This window comes from Berghia stephanieae, chromosome 1 (genome assembly GCF_034508935.2).
Source record: "Berghia stephanieae isolate SIO BIC M18660-M18661 chromosome 1, UCSD_Bste_1.3, whole genome shotgun sequence".
NCBI lineage: Eukaryota > Metazoa > Mollusca > Gastropoda > Nudibranchia > Aeolidiidae > Berghia > Berghia stephanieae.
The window spans coordinates 35,010,787-35,031,308 of NC_088360.1; the positions used below are offsets into that span (position 1 = coordinate 35,010,787).

The 20,522-nt window shown below is 34.2% G+C and overlaps 1 protein-coding gene across 1 annotated transcript in view; it reads right to left on the minus strand.

The window, feature by feature from the left end:
* Window positions 1-241: 241 nt before the first annotated feature.
* The window catches only part of LOC144972857 (zinc transporter 6-like), a 22,463-nt gene continuing 2,182 nt past the window's right edge, over window positions 242-20,522 (minus strand). The window contains exons 2-13 of the mRNA XM_078914596.1: window positions 18,561-18,595; window positions 17,402-17,488; window positions 16,721-16,805; window positions 15,875-15,917; window positions 13,003-13,068; window positions 12,151-12,231; window positions 11,670-11,705; window positions 8,700-8,843; window positions 7,141-7,260; window positions 5,298-5,400; window positions 4,083-4,199; window positions 242-2,327 (exon numbers count right to left, since the gene is read on the minus strand). Of these exons, the coding sequence (XP_078770722.1) occupies window positions 2,028-2,327; window positions 4,083-4,199; window positions 5,298-5,400; window positions 7,141-7,260; window positions 8,700-8,843; window positions 11,670-11,705; window positions 12,151-12,231; window positions 13,003-13,068; window positions 15,875-15,917; window positions 16,721-16,805; window positions 17,402-17,488; window positions 18,561-18,595 (1,217 nt within the window). The 3' untranslated portion in view covers window positions 242-2,027. The remainder of the gene's footprint in view (window positions 2,328-4,082; window positions 4,200-5,297; window positions 5,401-7,140; window positions 7,261-8,699; window positions 8,844-11,669; window positions 11,706-12,150; window positions 12,232-13,002; window positions 13,069-15,874; window positions 15,918-16,720; window positions 16,806-17,401; window positions 17,489-18,560; window positions 18,596-20,522) is intronic.

The following is a 20,522-nucleotide window of genomic DNA, read 5'->3' on the forward strand; positions in this document are numbered from 1 at the left end:
TTACTAGCGTTGAAATGATATAATAGACATAAGCACTTTAAAAACTAGGAACAAGCATACTTATATCTTTTGTTGCAAACGTCTTTTCCTGAGAAACATTTTTGCTTTCATAGCATTTCTTTATAGTGTGTTATCTCAGTGCTCTTAACAGACAAAAGTCATTAAGTTTTTTACCCCCCTCCCCCGTCTCTGTCGGCCAAACTCAAAACTAAATAAAAAAAGACACAGCATAAGAAAATTATTATATTTTAAGGAATATTGATTTTATAAGTTGTAAATATAATTTCATCCATACATTTATAACACCAACAATGTCACTTATCCACTACATAAAGATATGATAAACTTTTGCCTCAAAGGTCATATCATTCTCATGCCTTAAGCTAGAACTTATTGGTTGTTGCAACCAAGTGGTTATACAAATTATTAGACTGGTGAATTTTTTTAAAAATTGTAAAATATTTTTTTAAATATTGAATTAAAAATCACCCAATCATTCTTCCTTTGGAGATAAAGAAAAAGGGAGTAAATCTGACTCATGAATGAACAACACAAAAATTCTTCCTTTCCTAAGTCGATTAAACCTCATTAAATTTTTTTTTTTTTTTTAATAAGGGATTTTTTTTCCCCCGATAAACATAGGATAATGGCTAAAGAGTCTGAGAAGCTGGAAAAGACGGATTTCCCCCAAAATGCAGAAAATTAAGAGCACTGTATCATTGGTTACATACATATTGGAACCATCTGAGTATTGCTTTTTGATGGGAATTCAGTGCTTGTGATTAGATCAACAAACAGGAACTTGATAGACAAAATTAAAGAATGGACAAGGATGGATAGTCAAGGCAGACCACAGAAAACATAGCAATGGGATCAGCTTTCATGTCTACTCTCCGATCGACTCAGGAGACTGAGGTGAGGTTAGGTCTCACACTAAGCACATTGCTCTTGGAATATATCTCTGATCCCTGTTTTGAGCAGGACCTCTTTGTAATTGTTTTCTTTGTGCTTGCAAGATATAAACTTGACTGTTTAAAATGTATTCCATCTTCCTTATTAGTGATGCTGAAGTTCTCTAAAAAAAAATTTAAGTACCGTCAAATGGGGTAACTCTACCTCATGGGGAATTACTCAAAGCGCTTTAAAAGGGGTCCTAAGCCAACAACAATAATTATTATGCAAGACAAGAGACGCCCCTATACATGCTTACAATTATTTTCCCAACAAAACCAATGCCATTACCTGCCAGGTATTTGTTTCACACCTGAATAGAGTGAGAGAATGTGAGTAAAGGGCCTTTTCCAGGGAAACTGCAACACCTTCAACTGGGCATGAGCCAGGTCAGAAGATAAATTTCATTACTCAAGACCACAAAATTGCTCACTTTGCATCTTTGACTTCAAACAATCAGAGTAGTAAATTTAGTTTTCTAGCAGTCTTTTATCAACTTCAATAAGGCTGAGAATACTCAAATTCAAATCCAAAGAGGCACAGCTGCGCCATTTGATGGTACTGTAAAATTCCTCATCACAAGACATTTCTCTGGAGATTTACAATTCAAGTTGCCTTATCTTAACTAGGGGCAGCATAGCACAGTGGCGTGATCTTTGCTTCATACCCAGAATGTAACGAGTTCAACTCCTCGCTACATTGTATGGCAGTGAGCGAGTCATTTCATCATAATTCACTTTATGGCACTGCATTGCAGGGGATGCCTCGGTTATTCCCCGTCTTTCCTTACAATAGACCCTAACAACAAATTTCACCTTGAGGATAAATAGAGGGCATTTATTTTAATCTTTTTCAATAACAACCAACAAGTATATAAATTCTAAATTCTCATTATACGAATTTAAAAAAAATCCTATTTGAAAATTAACGATTCAATTATGACACAATTACTTCCACATCAACAAACAATATTAAATGGATGACTTATTCAGTAAAGCAATTAACCACAACTTATTGAGTATCAAATAAAACACCTTAAGTCAACCAAGGTGCTGTCAGCAAAATTTCTGCTTCAGTTATTGTGATGGATTATTCATTCTAAATGTAGATGGTGCAAAGCCAACACTATGCAATGTCTGTGGGGCCAGGAGAACCTCTTGAGATGGGGATGACATTCTTGGTGGAGTGTTTTGACCAGAAGGAAAACTCAGACTAGACATGGGGCTGGACATGTATGAAGTGGCTGATCTTGACCAATCATCTTTAAATATCTGGATGGTGAGGTGAGATACCAAGTGACTCAAACGATTGTACACATGGGCTAACACTAACTGCTCATCAGCATCACGTCTCACTCGTACTTGAACAGAACCAGCCTTGGTAGAAGCAAAAGAATACAGGGAGAAAGAGGTTTAAGATGCTTAAGATTAAAACGTTTGAATCTGTATTAAGATTGAACAGCACAAATCACCAGACCTGGAAAAAAAAGAACATGTAAACCATCTCCTAACCCTCATTATATAAAGTCAATAATTAAAAACAGAGAGGTTGTGAATAAAGGAGTCCAGGTCATAACATAAATTAGAACTATATTTGCTGCATTGTATAATTAAGGCACATAGGTGACTGAATGTGTCGAAAGCATCATTCTGCTCTAAAACCAAATCAATCCGTGAAAAAATGTAAGCCCTGTTACTTACGAGGGCTGTCCCAGAATTAAGGTAAGTAAGGCCGTAGCTCTGAAATTTGTTGAGCAAATTTAATGAAATTTAGACAGCAGATGTTCATACCATTTGTCTACTTTTCTACTTATTGCCATGCTGATCGATGCATTTTCTCCACTGTAACAGAAGGGCAAACATACCCTCCCTAAAAAAATTGACTTCAAGACTTTTGAGCCAATTCTCAACATCTGATTTCAGTTCATCATCGTCCTCGAATCATTTTCCAGCCAAGTGATACTTCAGAGGTCCAAACAGATGAAAGTCGGATGGTATCATGTCGGGCTATGAGGAGGATGAGGTAAAACTTCACATCCATGAGTTTTCAGCCGGTTATTAGTGATGTTTGCTGTGTGGTGTTGCATTGTCGTATTGGACAACAACGCCCTTGCTTAGCTGCATCAGTCTCTTTCTCTGCACAGCAGCCCTCAATTTGTCCAATGTTTTGCAATATCTCATATCTCGCTGCATTTATTGTCTGATCATGTACACCAACAGAACACCCTTAGTGTCCCAGAACAGTGGTCTTAATTTTTTCACTGAATCTTGCATCTTGATTTTCTTTGCCAGTGGTGAAGGTGGGTGTTTCCAGACGAACAAGTCCCTCTTTCGATTCTGGTGTACTGTGGTGAACCCATGTCTCATCACCAGTGATTATATGGTCAATAAAGCATTTATGTCAACTGCTATCGGTAGGCCCCATTGAAGCGCCGACGGAAATTTTGAGACACTTGTTCACACTGATCCTTATGACCCCTCGGGCTGACACTTTTCTAAAATCTAAATGTTCGATGATTCTATGAACAGCAGATTAATAAATTCCAACACGAAAGAATAGTTCTCGAAGTTTAAGCTGACTGACCACCTGAATCAGATTTTCAACATACTGAATGTTCTCTTGTGAGAGGGAAGACAATGACATTCCTTTACGTGGCTTATCCTGCATGACAGATCGGCCTTGTTGAAATTCTTTACACAAGAAAGTTTCCTGCTTCAAGCTCATAACATTTTCCTAATGAACGATTGCCTACTCTGATTTAATTTCTGAAGGATGATTTCATTTTGCATTCAGAACGAATTTCTTTCTTTGACCACCAAGTATTCATGGTTGATATCTTTGTTTTGACGTAGAAAAAAGGTTCGTTCATCAATTGTGCTCAAACTTTCAGCATTGGTGCTCAATGAATAGATCTTTAATTTCCAGTTTACAGATTTTAGTTACAACACACGGTTCATGAGTTATGGCGTTATTTACCTTGATTCTGGGAGAGCCCTTGTACGTTGTGGAGCTGAACAATGGTAATTTCAGTCCAGTTCTTTATTACTCCCCTCACACCTCCCCCAAATCCGCCACATCAGCTCTTTTAAAGAAACATTATCATCCATTTCCTGTACATTTTAAAATCATACCAAAGATCCAAAAGACAAAGTCCAAAAATGTTCTTGTCGGAATTCCAAAACACCATCCAAAGTGGAGGCCTCTCTAAGGACTTTGTCCAGCTGGCCAAGAATGTGAGATGGTGATGTCTGTTGGCGGGAAAGTGTTGAAGAAAAAAATTAACAAAAATATGCAATATAACATTGATTTTTCATTCTAGTTTAATAAATTTACAATGGGATCATTTCTATGGACATTTATCTGTAATTGTCCACTCTTAAATAAAACAGAAACCGACACAAGGGTGATGGGCTGAGATAGATGTTACATTAAACTGAGTATTATTGATCCTGTGTATTACAGGGAAATATTTTTTTTATAAAAACAAAACAACAAAAATAAATTAAATAAATGGTGTCACTTACAAAAAACACAGAATTTTTCAAAGCTAGAAATCATATAATTGGAAACAAGTTCACAAATTGTACAAGAGCAAACACTCGAGCACTTAATCTTTTTAGTTGCTACTTTTATTTAAGAAACAACAAAAAAGAGAAAGAGTTGATTTAAATGTCAATGTAAATATTCTATTATAATGTTTGTATGTACGATCAGCTCAGCATTATAATATGGTTATCTGCTGTCCCAGCAAATATATCGTATCGTTCTATCTGTCTGTGTGTGTGTCTGTATAATTATGTATGTATGTATGTATGTATGTATGTATGTATGTATGTATGTATGTATGTATGTATGTATGAATGTAGGCATGCATATACGATGATATGCTGGTTTGTATGTATGTCTGCATGTATATGTATGTATGTATGTATGTATGTATGTATGTATGTATGTATGTATGTATATGTGTTTGTATGTACGCTCATTTCTTTTGTATACACGTGTAGAAACAATGTGCAAGCGTGTATGTTCGTGTATGGCTGTGTCTGTATTTGTAAATGTGTTGATGTTCATACCATGAACCAAACTGAGCATTGTTTACCTCACATGAATTGCCTTTAATTTGGACAATAAAGATTATATATTATTATTATTATTATTATTATTATTACCTACATTACTGGTTTGCCAATGTCAAGGTTGAACTGATTATGAGTATGGAGGTTTGTTTCTGGTAGTTTGCCTCATTCTTAAACATGCCAACAATAAGCATACATTTTTTTAAAGGCCACATTTTCTAAATTATCATCATAAATTAAGATGCTCTTGAATTGATTCATACTGACTTGCAACAAAATTTTTCCGGTGTAAGAACTCATGGGAAACATTGTGCCAAAGGTCATGAAGGCGATCAAAACAGCAGCCCAGGCATCAGCAATATAATACTGACTGAGAATAAAACAAAAACAAATGAAATAAAAATCAAACAAAGCAATCAAACATTTTATTTATTTTATGAGGTGAGAAAATAAAACATAATCAAATTAAGAAATGTAGTAATTCTCTGTTTCATAACTTTATCTTGTTCACATGAATATGCAATCGAACAAATGAGTTCAATTTTCACCCATATTGAAGGCGCTAGAGTTACTGGGAGAATGGTAATAATTTTCATGATAAATATAGCTAAACTTTGATAAGCACAAAATGAATCTGTTATGGATTTTTAAAAAACTATTCTATTTCTAAAATCAAATAAATAAAAAAATGTTCCCGAGTTCATCAGAAGGAAGCTGGGCACATGATTACTTTTCTATTATGATATTAATAATAATAATAATAATGATAATGACGATGATGACGATAATAATATAAATAATAATAATAATGATGATAAATAATAATAATAAATAATAATAATAATAATAATAATAATAATAAAAATAATAATAATAATAGTAATAATAATAATAATAATAATAATAATAATAATAATAATAATAATATAATAATAATAATAATAATAATAATAATAATAATAATAATAATAAAAAATAATAATAATAATAATAATTCAACAAGCACATATTTCGTGCTTAATCCACATATAGGCTCTAACCGCTTTACAACCAAACTCATACACGCACAAACGCCTACACATAACACACACACACACACAAAGAATACCATTTCTAAACAAAAACTTTAATGATATCAAAACTGATCCCTAAAATTTTAATACACAGTCTTTAACTTAGACTTAAAACAGCTAAACTGCCCGAATCCCTCAGCTCTTGTGGGAGAGTGTTCCAAGTTTGTGGCCCAAAACAAAAGAACGCCTTCTCACCAAGTTTTGTACTTGTCTTTAGTACAAGTAGCTGAGAGGAATCAGATGAGGATCTCAACATTCTTGGCTGTCTCTAACATTGGAGTATCTCATATAAGTAGGCTGGGGTTGATCCTTCAAGGCAGAAATAAACAAGGACTGCAGCTTTAAATTTAATTCTATTAGTTAACCAATAAAGCTCTTTCAAAAGGGGGAGGACACTTTCTCTATTTCGTTTTTTTTTTTTTTAAATCAGACTAGCAGCATGGTTTTGTATTGTCTGCAGTCGTTTAATATTTGAATCAGAAAGACCAAAAAGGAGGGAATTACAATAATCTAATTTAGAAAACATAAGGGCTGTAACTAGTTTATTTGTGACTGCCTCGGAAATTAATGGTCTAATATGAGTTATATTCCTAAGATCAATAATCAGCCCTTTGCATATTGCGCTTATCTGAAACCCAATACCCATTGAACAGAATTGTTCCCAGATTTCTAACTTTTTTAACACGATTAATAATATTACCACTCAAATTTACTACAAGATCTTCATTGCAGTTTATTTTATTTTTGCTTCCTACAATTTAATCTCTGTTTTATCTTCATTTAATTTAAATCTACTTTCATCCATCCATTCTTTAGTTTTAATTATACATTTTCACTTTTTTGGACAAGAGCTTTTGGATTATTGAGAGATGTACTTCTTATTGAATTATACAGATGAATGTCATCTGCGTATTTATGAAACAAATGTCATGTTCTTAAAATATTTTTGAAAGAGGGGAATTATAAAGAACAAAAAGAATAGGCCCAAAAACAGCCCTGGAGGACTCCATTCTTTAGATGATAACATTGTCACTCACTAAGCGTCGATGAAGAAGAAGGTGACCACTACAGACAAGAAGCATCCCAATCCTATAAGGGCAAATGGATTGATTCGAGGCAGAAGGATCCTGCTCAAACCAGGCACCACGGAACAAAGACTTGAAAGGGATTGGAGAAAAAAAGTAGTTCAAAATATTATCACAACATTGTATAAGTTGGGATGTACATATTCTACATTTATTTGTACATTTTACAATGCTATGTTGAAATGCCAACTATTGGCTAAAACAAGAAATTGAATAAGTGAATACTCAACACACCCATAATCTCATATTTATTAAACTTACAACCCCCCCCCCCCCCCCAAAAAAAAAAAAATGCCACTTTTACTTTATGTGCTTTTGAAGGAGCCATTCATTGAAACTCAAGCAAACCAATATCATAATTAAACATTGTACTGTAATTGTGTAAAATTTGTATGCAAAAACATCAATACGATATAGCTTTAAGAAGAAATGTATGACTAAGGTTGGAATATCAAATTCTGTACACATTACTCATTGAATTTTTCTGTTATTGAAGTGATAAGCTGGAGTTTATCCCGGTTTCTATAGCATGAAATGGAAATTAGTAATTGCTTGCTACCCTTTGGATAGGATGCTAGTCTATCCCAAAATACTTTCAACCAGATCTATCAGACCCAGCTACCCAATCACTGCTGGGTGGACAGGGGGCAGAAAAAATCTTGACTGCACCCGGTATCGATCTCAGTCCCTTTGCTTGTGAAGCGAGTGCTCTACCAACTGAGCTATTGGACCCCCAAAGCTGTACACAGTTTGCATCTAAAACATCAGAATTGCAAAATAAAAATGGAGCAACAGGGTAGTAACATAGCTGAAACTGTGTGTCCATTCTCACACCTATAGACACTCAAATTTTGAGTGTATCAATGTGGACACAGACTGTATAGATCAATCAAAAGATGAGACGCGAGTCCTTCCTATAATCCTTCTTATTGTCCACGCCCCAGTAGAAGAAAACAATGGTAGAGAATTGCAATCGAATGGTCAGACAATGTAAACAAACACACTGCATTCAGTTTTCACACCTTGTGATGCAGACAGCGAGTTCTGAGTCAATTAGCCCGTCGTGTCAGGTAATCCGTTGATGTCAGTTAACAAGCATTGTGTGTCTCACCTAGTCGGGGTCAGAGGGACAGTGGAATTGCATTAACAGGAAAGCTTTTTTCACGTGCCGAACTGGTTCAATGTGAAACGCATTTCCTTTACCTTTTTTAATTGTATTTTTTAAAGACATTTTTCAAGATGGAATCAAGATGTAGTGAACTGTATCTCCTTTTGTGGTACATAACATGTCATATTTCATCAGTCAATCCGCCGTAAAACTGCGTAATATTCTATTCAGTAGTGTAAAAGTTACAGATTGCTGGGTAAAATGTTACACAAAGTATTTGAAAATATCCCACAAGTTTCGTTGCATTAATATTCTAAAAATGTATCTCAATTCAAGATTTGACAAATTTTTCTATCAATGAGCATACAGACATCTAACATATTTATCTAATTACAGTTCTTACCTCTCACTAATGTCAGAGACATGTTCTTGGAGCCAACTAGAGCTGGAAGCATCCATAACTTGTTGGAAGGGTCGGTTCCTGACACCGTAAACCACTAGAATATGAACACCAAAACAGAAGCAGCTACCCACCAGAAGGCGACCACTATGAGATAAGAAAGGGAAAATAAAATCTAACACCACTTTCCTACAGCATGCTTGAAACTATATATTATATGTCAAACTTATCTTTCCCTCTATCCCTGGTTTAATGGATATCAGCATTTCTTAGCCATGTATTATTATTAACAATCAACAAATGATCAAAAGCTGTGGGATGAGTAAAGTGTTGCATGTTCTTTTTAACATGTATGTGATAATGCCTGTAACTGAAACCTTCTCAAGCATAACTAAATAGAGAGTGAGGAAAGAAAAGAAACTGTCCTGGTCCTTTCCTAAAAGTATCATGTGATGCAGTAGTATAGACATTAAAAGTGAAAATTTAGATAATACATCATTCAAATACATGAGGCAAAAAGGAATCTCCAATTTTCTAAGCATCTGGCATAAAATGGATGAATATACATTTGCCAAAATACAGCCAAAACTTGATAAAACAAACACTACAAAATCAAAAGTGTCTGTTGAAGTTTGCATCTCTTTGTTATTGTTAACAAACTCTCGACAACCTGAAAACCTTAACCTTCATAATACAGCTATAGGTATAGGAATGAATTTCCATTTATAGCTGTACAAAACAACATTATTCTTTAAAAAGTGATTTGCATGTCCTTGACATCACACAGTCCTATCAGGTTTTGCTTTTCATAAAAAAATGTATCCATATTGTACCACACTTATCATTGTTAATTTTTTATGACACAAGGGAGGTAACCCAGATATAATAGACAAATATAGCACTCAAAAATAAGTAGTGATTGTTTGTTTTTTTACTTCCGAGTTTTAGACATTGCACCTGAGGTAAAACATGTATAAATTTAGAAAAAGTAGTGCGGAGCGGTCCCAAGCATGTTTAGGATCGCCGGTTCTACAGTCCCTGGGAAATGTGAACCGCAAGGACCGATTCAAACCGGTTCTTTTTCAACATTGGCTATTCACAAGGATCATGGGACCGTCAATGAACCGGTTCTTTTTCGACATTGGCCAATCACAAGGCGTCCTTGGGACCGTCATACAATAGGAACCGGTCCTGCAGTAGATGGCTGTAGAACCGCTAAGTGTAAGTGAGAGCGGAGAAGGCGTGTTGCCTCAAAACATGAAAATAGTGCTATAACACTATCCATTAAGCATGTGTTTGTGTGTGCGTGTATGTGTGTGTGTGTGTGTGTGTGTCTGCGAAGATTGATGGAGCGGGTCGGGTCAATGTTAGGGAGTGAAAGGAAAAGGGATTGTTAATATTTTGTGTCTGTGACATGCTGGACCAAAAGTATGGGAAGTGGGAAGAGTTTGTTTTGATTTTTTAAATTATTTTTTTTTGGAGAGGGGGGGGGGGGGGTGTTGTTGTCTCCATTCCCTTTTTCTCTTTTCGTGCGGCTATGTGGTCTTGTGGTATGACACTCACTTTTAGATCGGAAGGTCCTGGGTTCGAGCCTCGCTCGGCGCCTAGTTTAGTCCTTGAAAGACTCTTTACTCACATCCTATCACCGTACTCAGGGTGTAAAATGAGTACCTGGTCGTCAATATTGTTGTCTCTGTCGGAAAAAATTGTAACATCGCCTAACAGGCGTCATGTCTCGTTCTACAAGTTACGCGTTGCTATTAGTCAGGGACCCATTGTAAAGCGCTTTGAGCACATTCAGTGGATATTGCGCTATATAAAAGCTCACGTTTTTTGTTTCTATTTTAATTTTTTTAAATATTCTATCTTTGGATAGGACGCTGTCTATCCCAAAGTACTTTTCGCCAGATCTAACAAACCCAGCTACCCATTCACTGCTGAATAGACATAGATCAGAAGAAAAAAAAGCTCGACTGCACCCGGGATCAATCTCTGGCCCCTTGCGTGTAAAGAGAGTGCTCTATCAACTGAGCTATCGGGCCCCCCAAATAATCTAATGGTGGTTTTTAAAAAACAGACGTTATAATTGTTATTTTTGAAGAAAGCTATAGTATGTGAAACTTGTATCATTTGATTAGTTAAAACACCAAACGAAATAAAAATATTATTGTATCATCAAATGACAACAATGCGATAGAAAGGAGTGGTGACAACAGATAGCCAAAAGAAAAAATCGGACCAGCTAGGTTCGAAACACACACACGAACACATCTTATAGTAGTCACATTCATTTCAAAGAATAAGCCATTAGAGAAGAGGGGTGATGTCGTCAAAATAGATCATTGTCATTGCAATCATTAGTGTGTAGTAAATTTGGAAATTTACCCCGAGTAATGGAATTGTCCAAGGCGTCTCGCAGCCCCTCTTACCCCACCACACACACAAGAGGGCGTATGTGCAAGAGGGGGTTGGTGCGATTAATTAAGTGGGATGGGTGGTTAGGCGAACGACCTAGGCAAAAGAACCAAGAAAAGACAGTAAAGAAACTAGAATCGCTGGGACCGTTCAAATAGACAGATAAGAAGTGAACCGCCAATGGTTTTTCACCTTGGGACCGGTCCTCCGGTCCCAGCTAATGAACCGTGGGACCGGTTCTTGGGACCGGCACTAGGAAAAAGTAATCAAAGTCTTTGAATTTGGTCCGACCAGCCTTTACTGTATTACCATTTAATCATAACTGATGTTATCAACAACAACAACAACAAAAAAATCAATTTCATTCAAACTGTGTGAAAAGATTTCTTTATGCAATCATTCTCACTTAAATGATGTATCAATTTGAGAAGAGTTGGTCTTAATTATGAAGCTAAGCATATGATGTCAGCAGAATACAAAAATTTAAATATAATAACATTAATATACAATAGCAAAACAAAACAAGAAATATTCACATAAAAAAGTCGAATTACTCACGTATGAATTTCTGGTGGAAATAAAATGCATTCAACACTGAAATAAAAGAAAATATTTTAAGAAATTTAAGTTAATCATTGATAATCTACACTATTGGTTTACATTTCAATAGCGTTAAACATTTTAAACACACATTTTGGATTTGGACTTTTGACCCCTCAGTATGCAAAGAGAAGTCCTCTTCACCAGCTCCTTTATCTTATATTATAACTGTTGTCTTTTCTATCGGACTTTCTGTCTTTTTTCTGAATTGTAGCTATTTGCTCATGCCTAGGCTTTGAGATCATTCATCAAAAAGGAAACAAATGCATATTTTTGTAGTGTTGTATTTGTTATTTAGTTCATCACTGTTAACCAGTAATTGTTTTTTCCCCAATGTTATTAATATTTATTAATATAAAAGGCAGAGGAGAAAATTTGGATTATGATCATGACTTCAAAAAATTGTTGATAGTTGTAAATGACTTTTTCTGCTCCATACCTTTCTTTAGCTATGAAAAAGGCTCCTAGCTGGGCTAACATTGTGCTTGAAAACACAGCCAGTACTTCAAAACGTTCATAACTGTGAAAGAAAAAATTAGATATATTCATAACCATGAGGGAGAAATATAACTATGGTATCCACCTGAAAAAATACAAATCATAACAAAGTCAAATAATCATCCTCATTGCATTTTTAAGTTTTAAAAAACCCCAAAAGAACCAACAAATAACTCTAATTCTTTAATTAATTATTTTTTCTTTTCAATTTTACAATCATTTGACATAGCTGGTAGGTGTGGGTAGCATCGACAACGAATACGTGTGGGTAGTACCATGTCCTGCAAAGTGTGCAAGTGGTGATAATTGACAGTATGAAATTATAGAAGGAACAAAATTGACGTCACTAGGCTCCTTATTGTTTTTAGCCAGAAATTTTTCAGAGTGGTTCTAACTAAATTATATCACTGACTATAAAGGTACAAAGGTATACATTGTTTTGTGTGTTGGTACTTTATATAAAGATGGCAGATGTTATGCGTAATTTACCTACATGCACAGCATTAATAGCTAACTGCTTTGTTTTGTTTTTGACTTGACATAAAAAACTGATTTTGTTTTAGGGCGATGAAATAAAAACTCATATGTTTTTCCTTTATGTTTTGTTTTGTTTTTTGATGCGATGTTTGTTTTTTTTTCTTTCATTTTCTTTTTCTTTTTACATTGACTCTTGACACAATTTATCAAGCAAAGTTAACTGTCAGAAATTTGACAATTGTCAGAAGATTTAAAGACCTGGACAGATTATTATCTATCTCTCCATGTTTTTACTAATGAAAGATTGGAATCTTACCCAAATGAATAAGCACTGGATGGCTTTTGTCTCCGTACCCAAACACTTAACATACATCCCAACAAACTGAAATAAGACAAAGAAATAGTTATCGAAAAACAGATATACAGATAAAAACTAAGGCACACTATTATCAGTTGATTGTAAAAACATTGTCATTTCAAGAAATGTTTCACCCAGTACGAAAAATAAGCCATAAATAAGTTTGAAAGAAAACAATATAGGGAATTTAGGAAATATGTGAATAGTAATATATGTGTTGTTAAAAATCTTAGAGATACCATTACAAATACCTTATTTTCAGAAGAAACCAAAAACATATTAAGAAAAATTAATTAATATTTCCGTCTGGAGCCACTATTTGAAAATATTTGTACATGAAACTAACTGAGACAAAAACTTAACTTAAAATTTAATTGAAAAAGTAGGCTTGATGAATAATGTACAAAACAGTAACTCATGGGAAAAGATGCAACTTACTTGCTAAAAGTAAGACTCATAAGGTTGCCATCTCTGATGACAATAGCCTTTCAATTACTGTATATTTATATTTATCGCCCCCCCCCCCCCCCAACTCGCCCTGATTATTTTTCTCTATGCAGCACGGCTCCGAACGAACGAACATTTAGCTGAAAATCCAAAAGTCATTAAATCTCCATCCTCGACGACTATCTGACCCCTGACTGACCTCATTGTTCTACCTGTACGAGCACTTCTGATTGACCATTTTTTTTTCAACGATATGCCAATTCTATTGATGTCTTTAATCAAGCACACTTTAAGATTATGTTGTGTTAATGAATTGTTTTAGGTAAGAACAAAACAAGATAAAATCAAATTTTATTATGATACCAAACTCATAACAATCCTTTGCGCCGTTGATCGTTAAACCATAGATAAGTTTTGACATAAAAATTGTAATAAGACCATAAAAAGTTAGGTTTTGTTAAGTGAAGTATTTAAATAATGTCACCGTAGACCAAAAATGTTTTTGGCTTAAAGAAAGACAAGAGAATGCAAATTATAGTGCTATAAATTTCTTGCTCAGTTAAGTCACCAAAGTCAAGTTATATGATTGTAAAGTTGAATAATATCCATTTTTCACGAACCTACCAGTGCAAGTAGGCTAGTATAGCAGAGTGTAGTGTTATTTCATATCAATAGTAAATGATCATTGAATCCAAAATAGTTTGTTAAGAAAGTTGTTTTTTAATACTCTTTCTTAACACAGTGCAAAGTATAGTGGCATGACTGACTTAATAATGCTTTCTACCAGCAGTTTCGGCTATAGTAAAAATTCAATATTTATTTGATTATAAATAAACAATGTTACTGATGAACAGATTCTATAGTCTATCGCATAATCCACCAAGTAATAAAGATTACTGTTAAATATAATCCTTTGCTTCCTTTTTAAAATCATCCCTTGTGTTAATGTCGATCATTATGATGCGATGCTTGTCTTTGAAAAGCGTTTTACATTTGACATTATTTCCATGTATTACTTTAGCACCCGAGAGATTCGAGTTTCTTTTCGATTTACAAAGACAAACAGTAGTCACCAAGAGCCACAAAGTCTATGAGTCGGCGTTTATCCTTGTTTCTGTAGCTTTACGATAGAAATTACTAGTTACTCTCTGGATCGGACACTAGTCTATCAGTGGTGCAGGGTTTGAGGGTTTGGGCCAGAAATAATCTCCACATCACCGGTAATGCAAATAGTATAGAAAAATGTCAACAGGACAATGAGTGGAAATATCACTGTGGAATTTGACTATTAACTTGGATAAAGACAGAGTATTAAGCTTACAATTATAAGTACCAATGTTTATCGCGGATGCAGTAAAGATGGTTCTTTAAATAATTATTTTGTCCAAAGAGCAGGATTTGATAGCTGGTATTGTGTGATCAGCTATTACTTGAGATATATACAGCAGTCCTATCTAAAGATTAAGAAGCAATTGTTGGTGTCCTTTAAATGATAGAGAACCTGTGGTAAAAATTGGCTTTATGATATTTATGGTTTTAAAAGACTGCTACTACGGATTGCACATAACAATATAAAGACATAATTCAAATTAATAGCTTTGTCAGGAACTCAGTAACAAAACATTCTTTCACTTTCAAGGATTTTAGCTGATTTCACTTCAAATGATCATAACTCAATCACCGTCGTTTAAATGGCAATTCTGTTTTCACTATGATAAAATAGAACATGTTAACTATCACATAACGCAAAAAAAAATCAAATCTGTACGGTGACATTTTAATACAATTAATATTTTATTTTGTACTTTTGGTAAAATTCTAAATTTTAGGTGCATTTTTATTTCATACCGTAATAATTTATTTCTGGATGATATTTCTTCATTTAAAAGCAGTTTAAAAGAAGAAAGATGGATCTTTAAGTAAACTGAAGAAAAACTGATTCATAATTTGAACATTTAGTCACAGAATAATTTTAAAATGCATGTTTTATGCATAATTTTGCTACTCAGTGATCTCCCCTTACTCAATCGCCTGCAGCGCTAACTAATTACTCAGTGACAGCTTTATCTCTTGTAATCAGCAAGTGGTACCGTCGTTCAGGCTAGATCACAGAAACCGGGGCTTTTTGCTAAATGTTCAGTTTCAGCACAATTTTCGGTGCCGTGGCTATGTTAACCAAGAAAGGATTGATCTAATGACAATCTTATGATAGCATATGCTAAAGAGAAATAAATAATAATCAAATTACACAAGGAAAAGTGAAAACCAAAATCAAGAATGACAATCCAGCAGTACATTTTTCAATCAGATTCAGACGTCATGTTATTTGTTATTATGAGTATTATTGAAAATGATGAGATTAAATGAAATATTAATTACTTACCTGAAAACATCAAAAATGATTAAGAATGTGAACGCTGTTAATGCTGGAAAAAAAAAAAAAGAAAGAAAATTATTATTCAGTGGCAAATGAATTATGAGAAAATCAAATATGATCAAAATCAATGAAAAAACTTGAAACGGTAAACTGTTATACATCATGGTTGCAAAAAATTAATAATCTAAAAGTTGTTTTAAAAATCTAAAGGAGTTTTGAACATAGTTGCGCTTGATTTGAAATATTTAAATCACTACTATTGGTAAATTCATGATGAAAAGACAGATCTCTTAAAAGTTCTAAGGACACTTCAGATTGATTGAAAACATGCCATATAAGTCACTAAATAGCCTTGTTGTACCATAGTTTACCAGCTTTGTTTACTTAATAATACGTTGATATTGTTAATGCAAATGAGATAACAGAGGTTTAATTTTGAAAAAAAAATATGTTCTTCACTAGTGTTATAATAAAACAATTGACTTGCATATGACTCTATCAATAAAAATTTTGGACAACTCTTTCCACTAAGTAATCAAAGAGTGTTTAGTAAAATATGACCCAGTGACTTTCACATTTAGATGACATTGACACAATTTTTAAAAAAATTCTGATATTGTGAGAAAACAGTCTGTCAATGTGCAAGATCTTTTTCGTTGGTCGTTCTGAATTATCTGAATATGAATTTTTTGTTATGTGCAAAAAATGGCAGATACACACTGGTATAATTGGCATATTGAGTAGCGCAAGGATAAAATGAACTGATTTTACCATGCAATACTTGAGTATTAATGAAGTAGTGGCAGGAGACTTAAACTTCATGGTGGAATTGTTAACAATAATACAGCTTACCCATACTGTTTGTGGTATGACACCAGTAGAGGAGGACAGCAGTGGACATGACACAAAACATAAGGAACATTGCAATTTTTTTTGCCTGAAAAACAAAGCAAGAAAGAGAGGGATGCTTTGATCATTACATTTCAGAAATTAACATATAAACATCATATAGAATAAATAGAAACATCCTTTTCTGATACCTGATATTGTCCAAAGTATTTGTATTTTACAACAGACGAGAAACAGCATTGAAGTCCAAATTTTTAATGCACGTCCATTTTGGAGTCGTATCATCAACTTCATGAGGAAAACCTTTTATGCCTAATCTTCTACTATGCCGTAATATTGCATTATACACATGATCTTAGCTCTCCATAATGATTAGAGAATAATAAATTGCTGGTGTTAAGCCATTGTTGTGCTATTATTATTCCTCATCCAGTCATTGACCATGCTCAACATTGCTTAGGGGTCAAATGATGGGATGGGGAATAACAAAAGCATAACTCAGGATTGTGCATTGGGTCCTTGGGTAAGGCACTTTGCACATATTATAAAACTTAACTCATACATGAGTGAGTATTTGACTATGGGCAAAGACATATTGTAAGAGCATTGGTAAGAAAAAAAAATCAATTAACGATCGTATAGAATTTTTTACTCTTTTCAATATACATGTGATCAGCACCTTACCTCTTGCAGTTGTGACAATTTGATAAACTCTGTAATAAATGATCCAATTGCACTGTGATTGTGAGATGTGAATGGGTATATCGTTCGCTGAAACAAAGGTTAAGATTGTAGGTAATGAAAAACTGCACCAGTATTGCAATATGAAAAGGACAGCCATTGCAGCATTATATCTAAGTCATGTGAAAAAGACACATTACAGAAAAAAGCTTTGATTCTTCATTACAATAAGCAATAAGCAGTATTCAGATTTTAAAAAAAATATAAAACAGATTTTTAAAAAAATATAAAACAGACTAAATGAACCAAAATTCAGTCTTCCGAGTTGATCGAAGGTCTTACTGTTCCCATTACTATTGAAATGAGGGGGGAAAATGAAAATGAAACAAATATCTGGTGAATAACACTTAATAAATTGGGAATACAGAAATTTACAATACTAATATAACCAGAGCTGCCAACCCCATCTGATGAGAATGTGTACAATGGGACCTCAAAATGGGGGAGATTTCATAAAAATGGGTACAATCCTGAAATTGACGGAAACTAACCATTGTGAAAGTAAGAGGAAGGTAAACTTACATAAAGTCACACCGCACAAGCTCAATTGCAGCAACAATGATGTTCCAAAGACTATAATCCAATCCTTTCAGAATTCTACCTCCCAGCATGAAGATCACAATTGGTCAAAAAATATATGAATATCCACTTGGTCACCATGGTTTCTCAATAGGCTAGTAATAATATGAATTACAACTAAAGAAAACTGAAGTGACTCCGTACACTGAAAATGGGTACAATCTTGGGGGAAATGCGTACAAGCGTACAATCGCTGAAAATGCGTACAATTCAGCATTTTTTGTTGTAGGTTGGCAGCTCTGTATAACATTTAGTAACAAGCAAATCAAGATGGATATCTTTACAACCCTTCAAATCAAACCTTTAAAATTTAAGCTGAAATCATTGGAGTGTGTCCTTTGTGACTTTAAACCACACTTTGAGGTATAGGCGCTACTATATAATATTTAAATAGGTCGACATTACTTTTCTCCTTTCATCTTTATCAATGAAATATTGCAAAGACTATTTATGGAAAAAGAAACTCAAAACAAATAATAATTTGTTTGTTATCTTTCCCTCCTTTTTTTATGGTTCAACTCACCGATGTAACTGATTTCTGAAGTTTGTAGTCACCATCTGAAAAAAATAATTATAATTAATGGCATGTAGAATCAATAGGAAAATGAATAAAAATATATATATGCCAACTGACGACGTGGATGAAAGCCACAGAAACATATGTTTTGTGAGTATATATACATAACAAAATGTAACAATAAGCAACTCCTATAATTGATGGTGCATGATAGAAGAGACTCCCCTTTATTAATGGAGTAGTATAATACTGTAAAAAACATGGAGAGATTAAAAAACAAAAATGAAATAACATTAAAACTTGTCTGAAAATTTATCCTTATTTGTTTGTCTATCCATAATCATGTCTATCACTCATCTGCCAGTCTGTTTGTAAATGTCTACCTGTCTGTATGTATCATTCTCTGTCTTTTTTATTTTCATTTTTGTTTTTGTTTGTTTGTTGTTTCTTTTTTTGGTTTTAAATGTTCAGTGGCGCTTTCAAAACCATTAGCCCTTTTTATGTGTCTTGCTTAATTTATCTTTGTTGATTTATCAATTAACGTTAATGACTCTTTGCTTTTCCTACCAGAAATATTCATCTTATGCATTTTAGGCTTCCTTAGTTACACAACAGAAATAATGCTGAGTGGTCATTAATCTGTCTTCCTCTAAGTGCATTAAGTGGATAAAACTTTAAATCAAAGTTATTTTATTCTATACTGATTAGGACTATTTCCCCATATAATGAAGAGTGAATGTGTCTTCCATTGTATCCACCATTTAATTGGAATGCCAATAACTGAAATCGTTTTCACATTCAAAGAGTAGTGTGTGCCATCCTAATTAAGTGGCTGCTTGCAGTGTGTAAACATAGACCAGTATTATCAAAATGGATCCAAAAAATGAAGTGAGTAGGAAAGTGCCAGAAGACAATAGAGAATTTTTTTAAAATTTCACAGCGATGGGGGCTCGAACCCGCAACCTTACTGGTACGACAACTCCATCTCGCTGGGGACAGCGTAGCTCTACTCCAAAAAAAAGTGGTATCAAACTCAAACTCTATGTCTCTCTTGAACCGGTCTCCCTCTTGAGGTCATGGGTTCAACACACGAACGCCGTGAAGTTTGTTCACCAGCATTTAATTAAAAAACGCATGCAATATGTAATAAGCTATGAGAAGATGACAAAGAAAGAGGGTTCAAGTTCAACAATATCAAGGAGTGGACAGACATGATCCTGTCTACTTAGTGCAGGCATGTCACTGTGACAAACTAGGCAGCCCCAGGTGGAGACTGAAGGCTGAAAAAGTGTGCGAGTGCATCAATATTGATGAAATTTCGAAGAGATATTCTTCACTGAATTGTATTAAGTTATAATTAAAATGTATCCATATTTTTTAAAGTTCTTATTATTTAAAAATTGATAAATTATTACTTAAATTGCCTTCTGCGAAATACAGTCAGTGTCAGAAATTAAGAATATGAAATACACCATTAGAATTAGAGCGCCTAGATGTTTGTTTTGGGTTTTTTTTTCGGACTGACTATTTTCACCGTACGGTGAAAATAGTGCTTTAGGCTAGTTTCACTGTACGGTGATAATAGCCTGACAGACTATTTTCACCGTATGTATTAGCCAATCAAAAGCCAGGATACTAACTGTGACGTTTGTGCCTCTGCATCCAGACCATTAGAATTCGACCCGAAATCATTTTCTTGCTGCGCGCAGACCAGTTAAAAAAAAAAAGAAAAAGTTTGCCGAGAACAAGGGAGGCCTCCCGACTCCCGAAAGCTCCTCGTTATAGCATTTCTTTCAATTTGTATTTTCACTTTGGACCTTTTGTCAGACGTTTATTTATTCAATTTGTCATCATATAGAAAAAACCTTGATAGATTTGTGAAAGTTAAAAATTTCCTAATTTGACCATTGTTTTGATTCTCGGCCGCCATTTTGATTTGTGAGGTATTGAAAGGCAGTCAAAGCAATC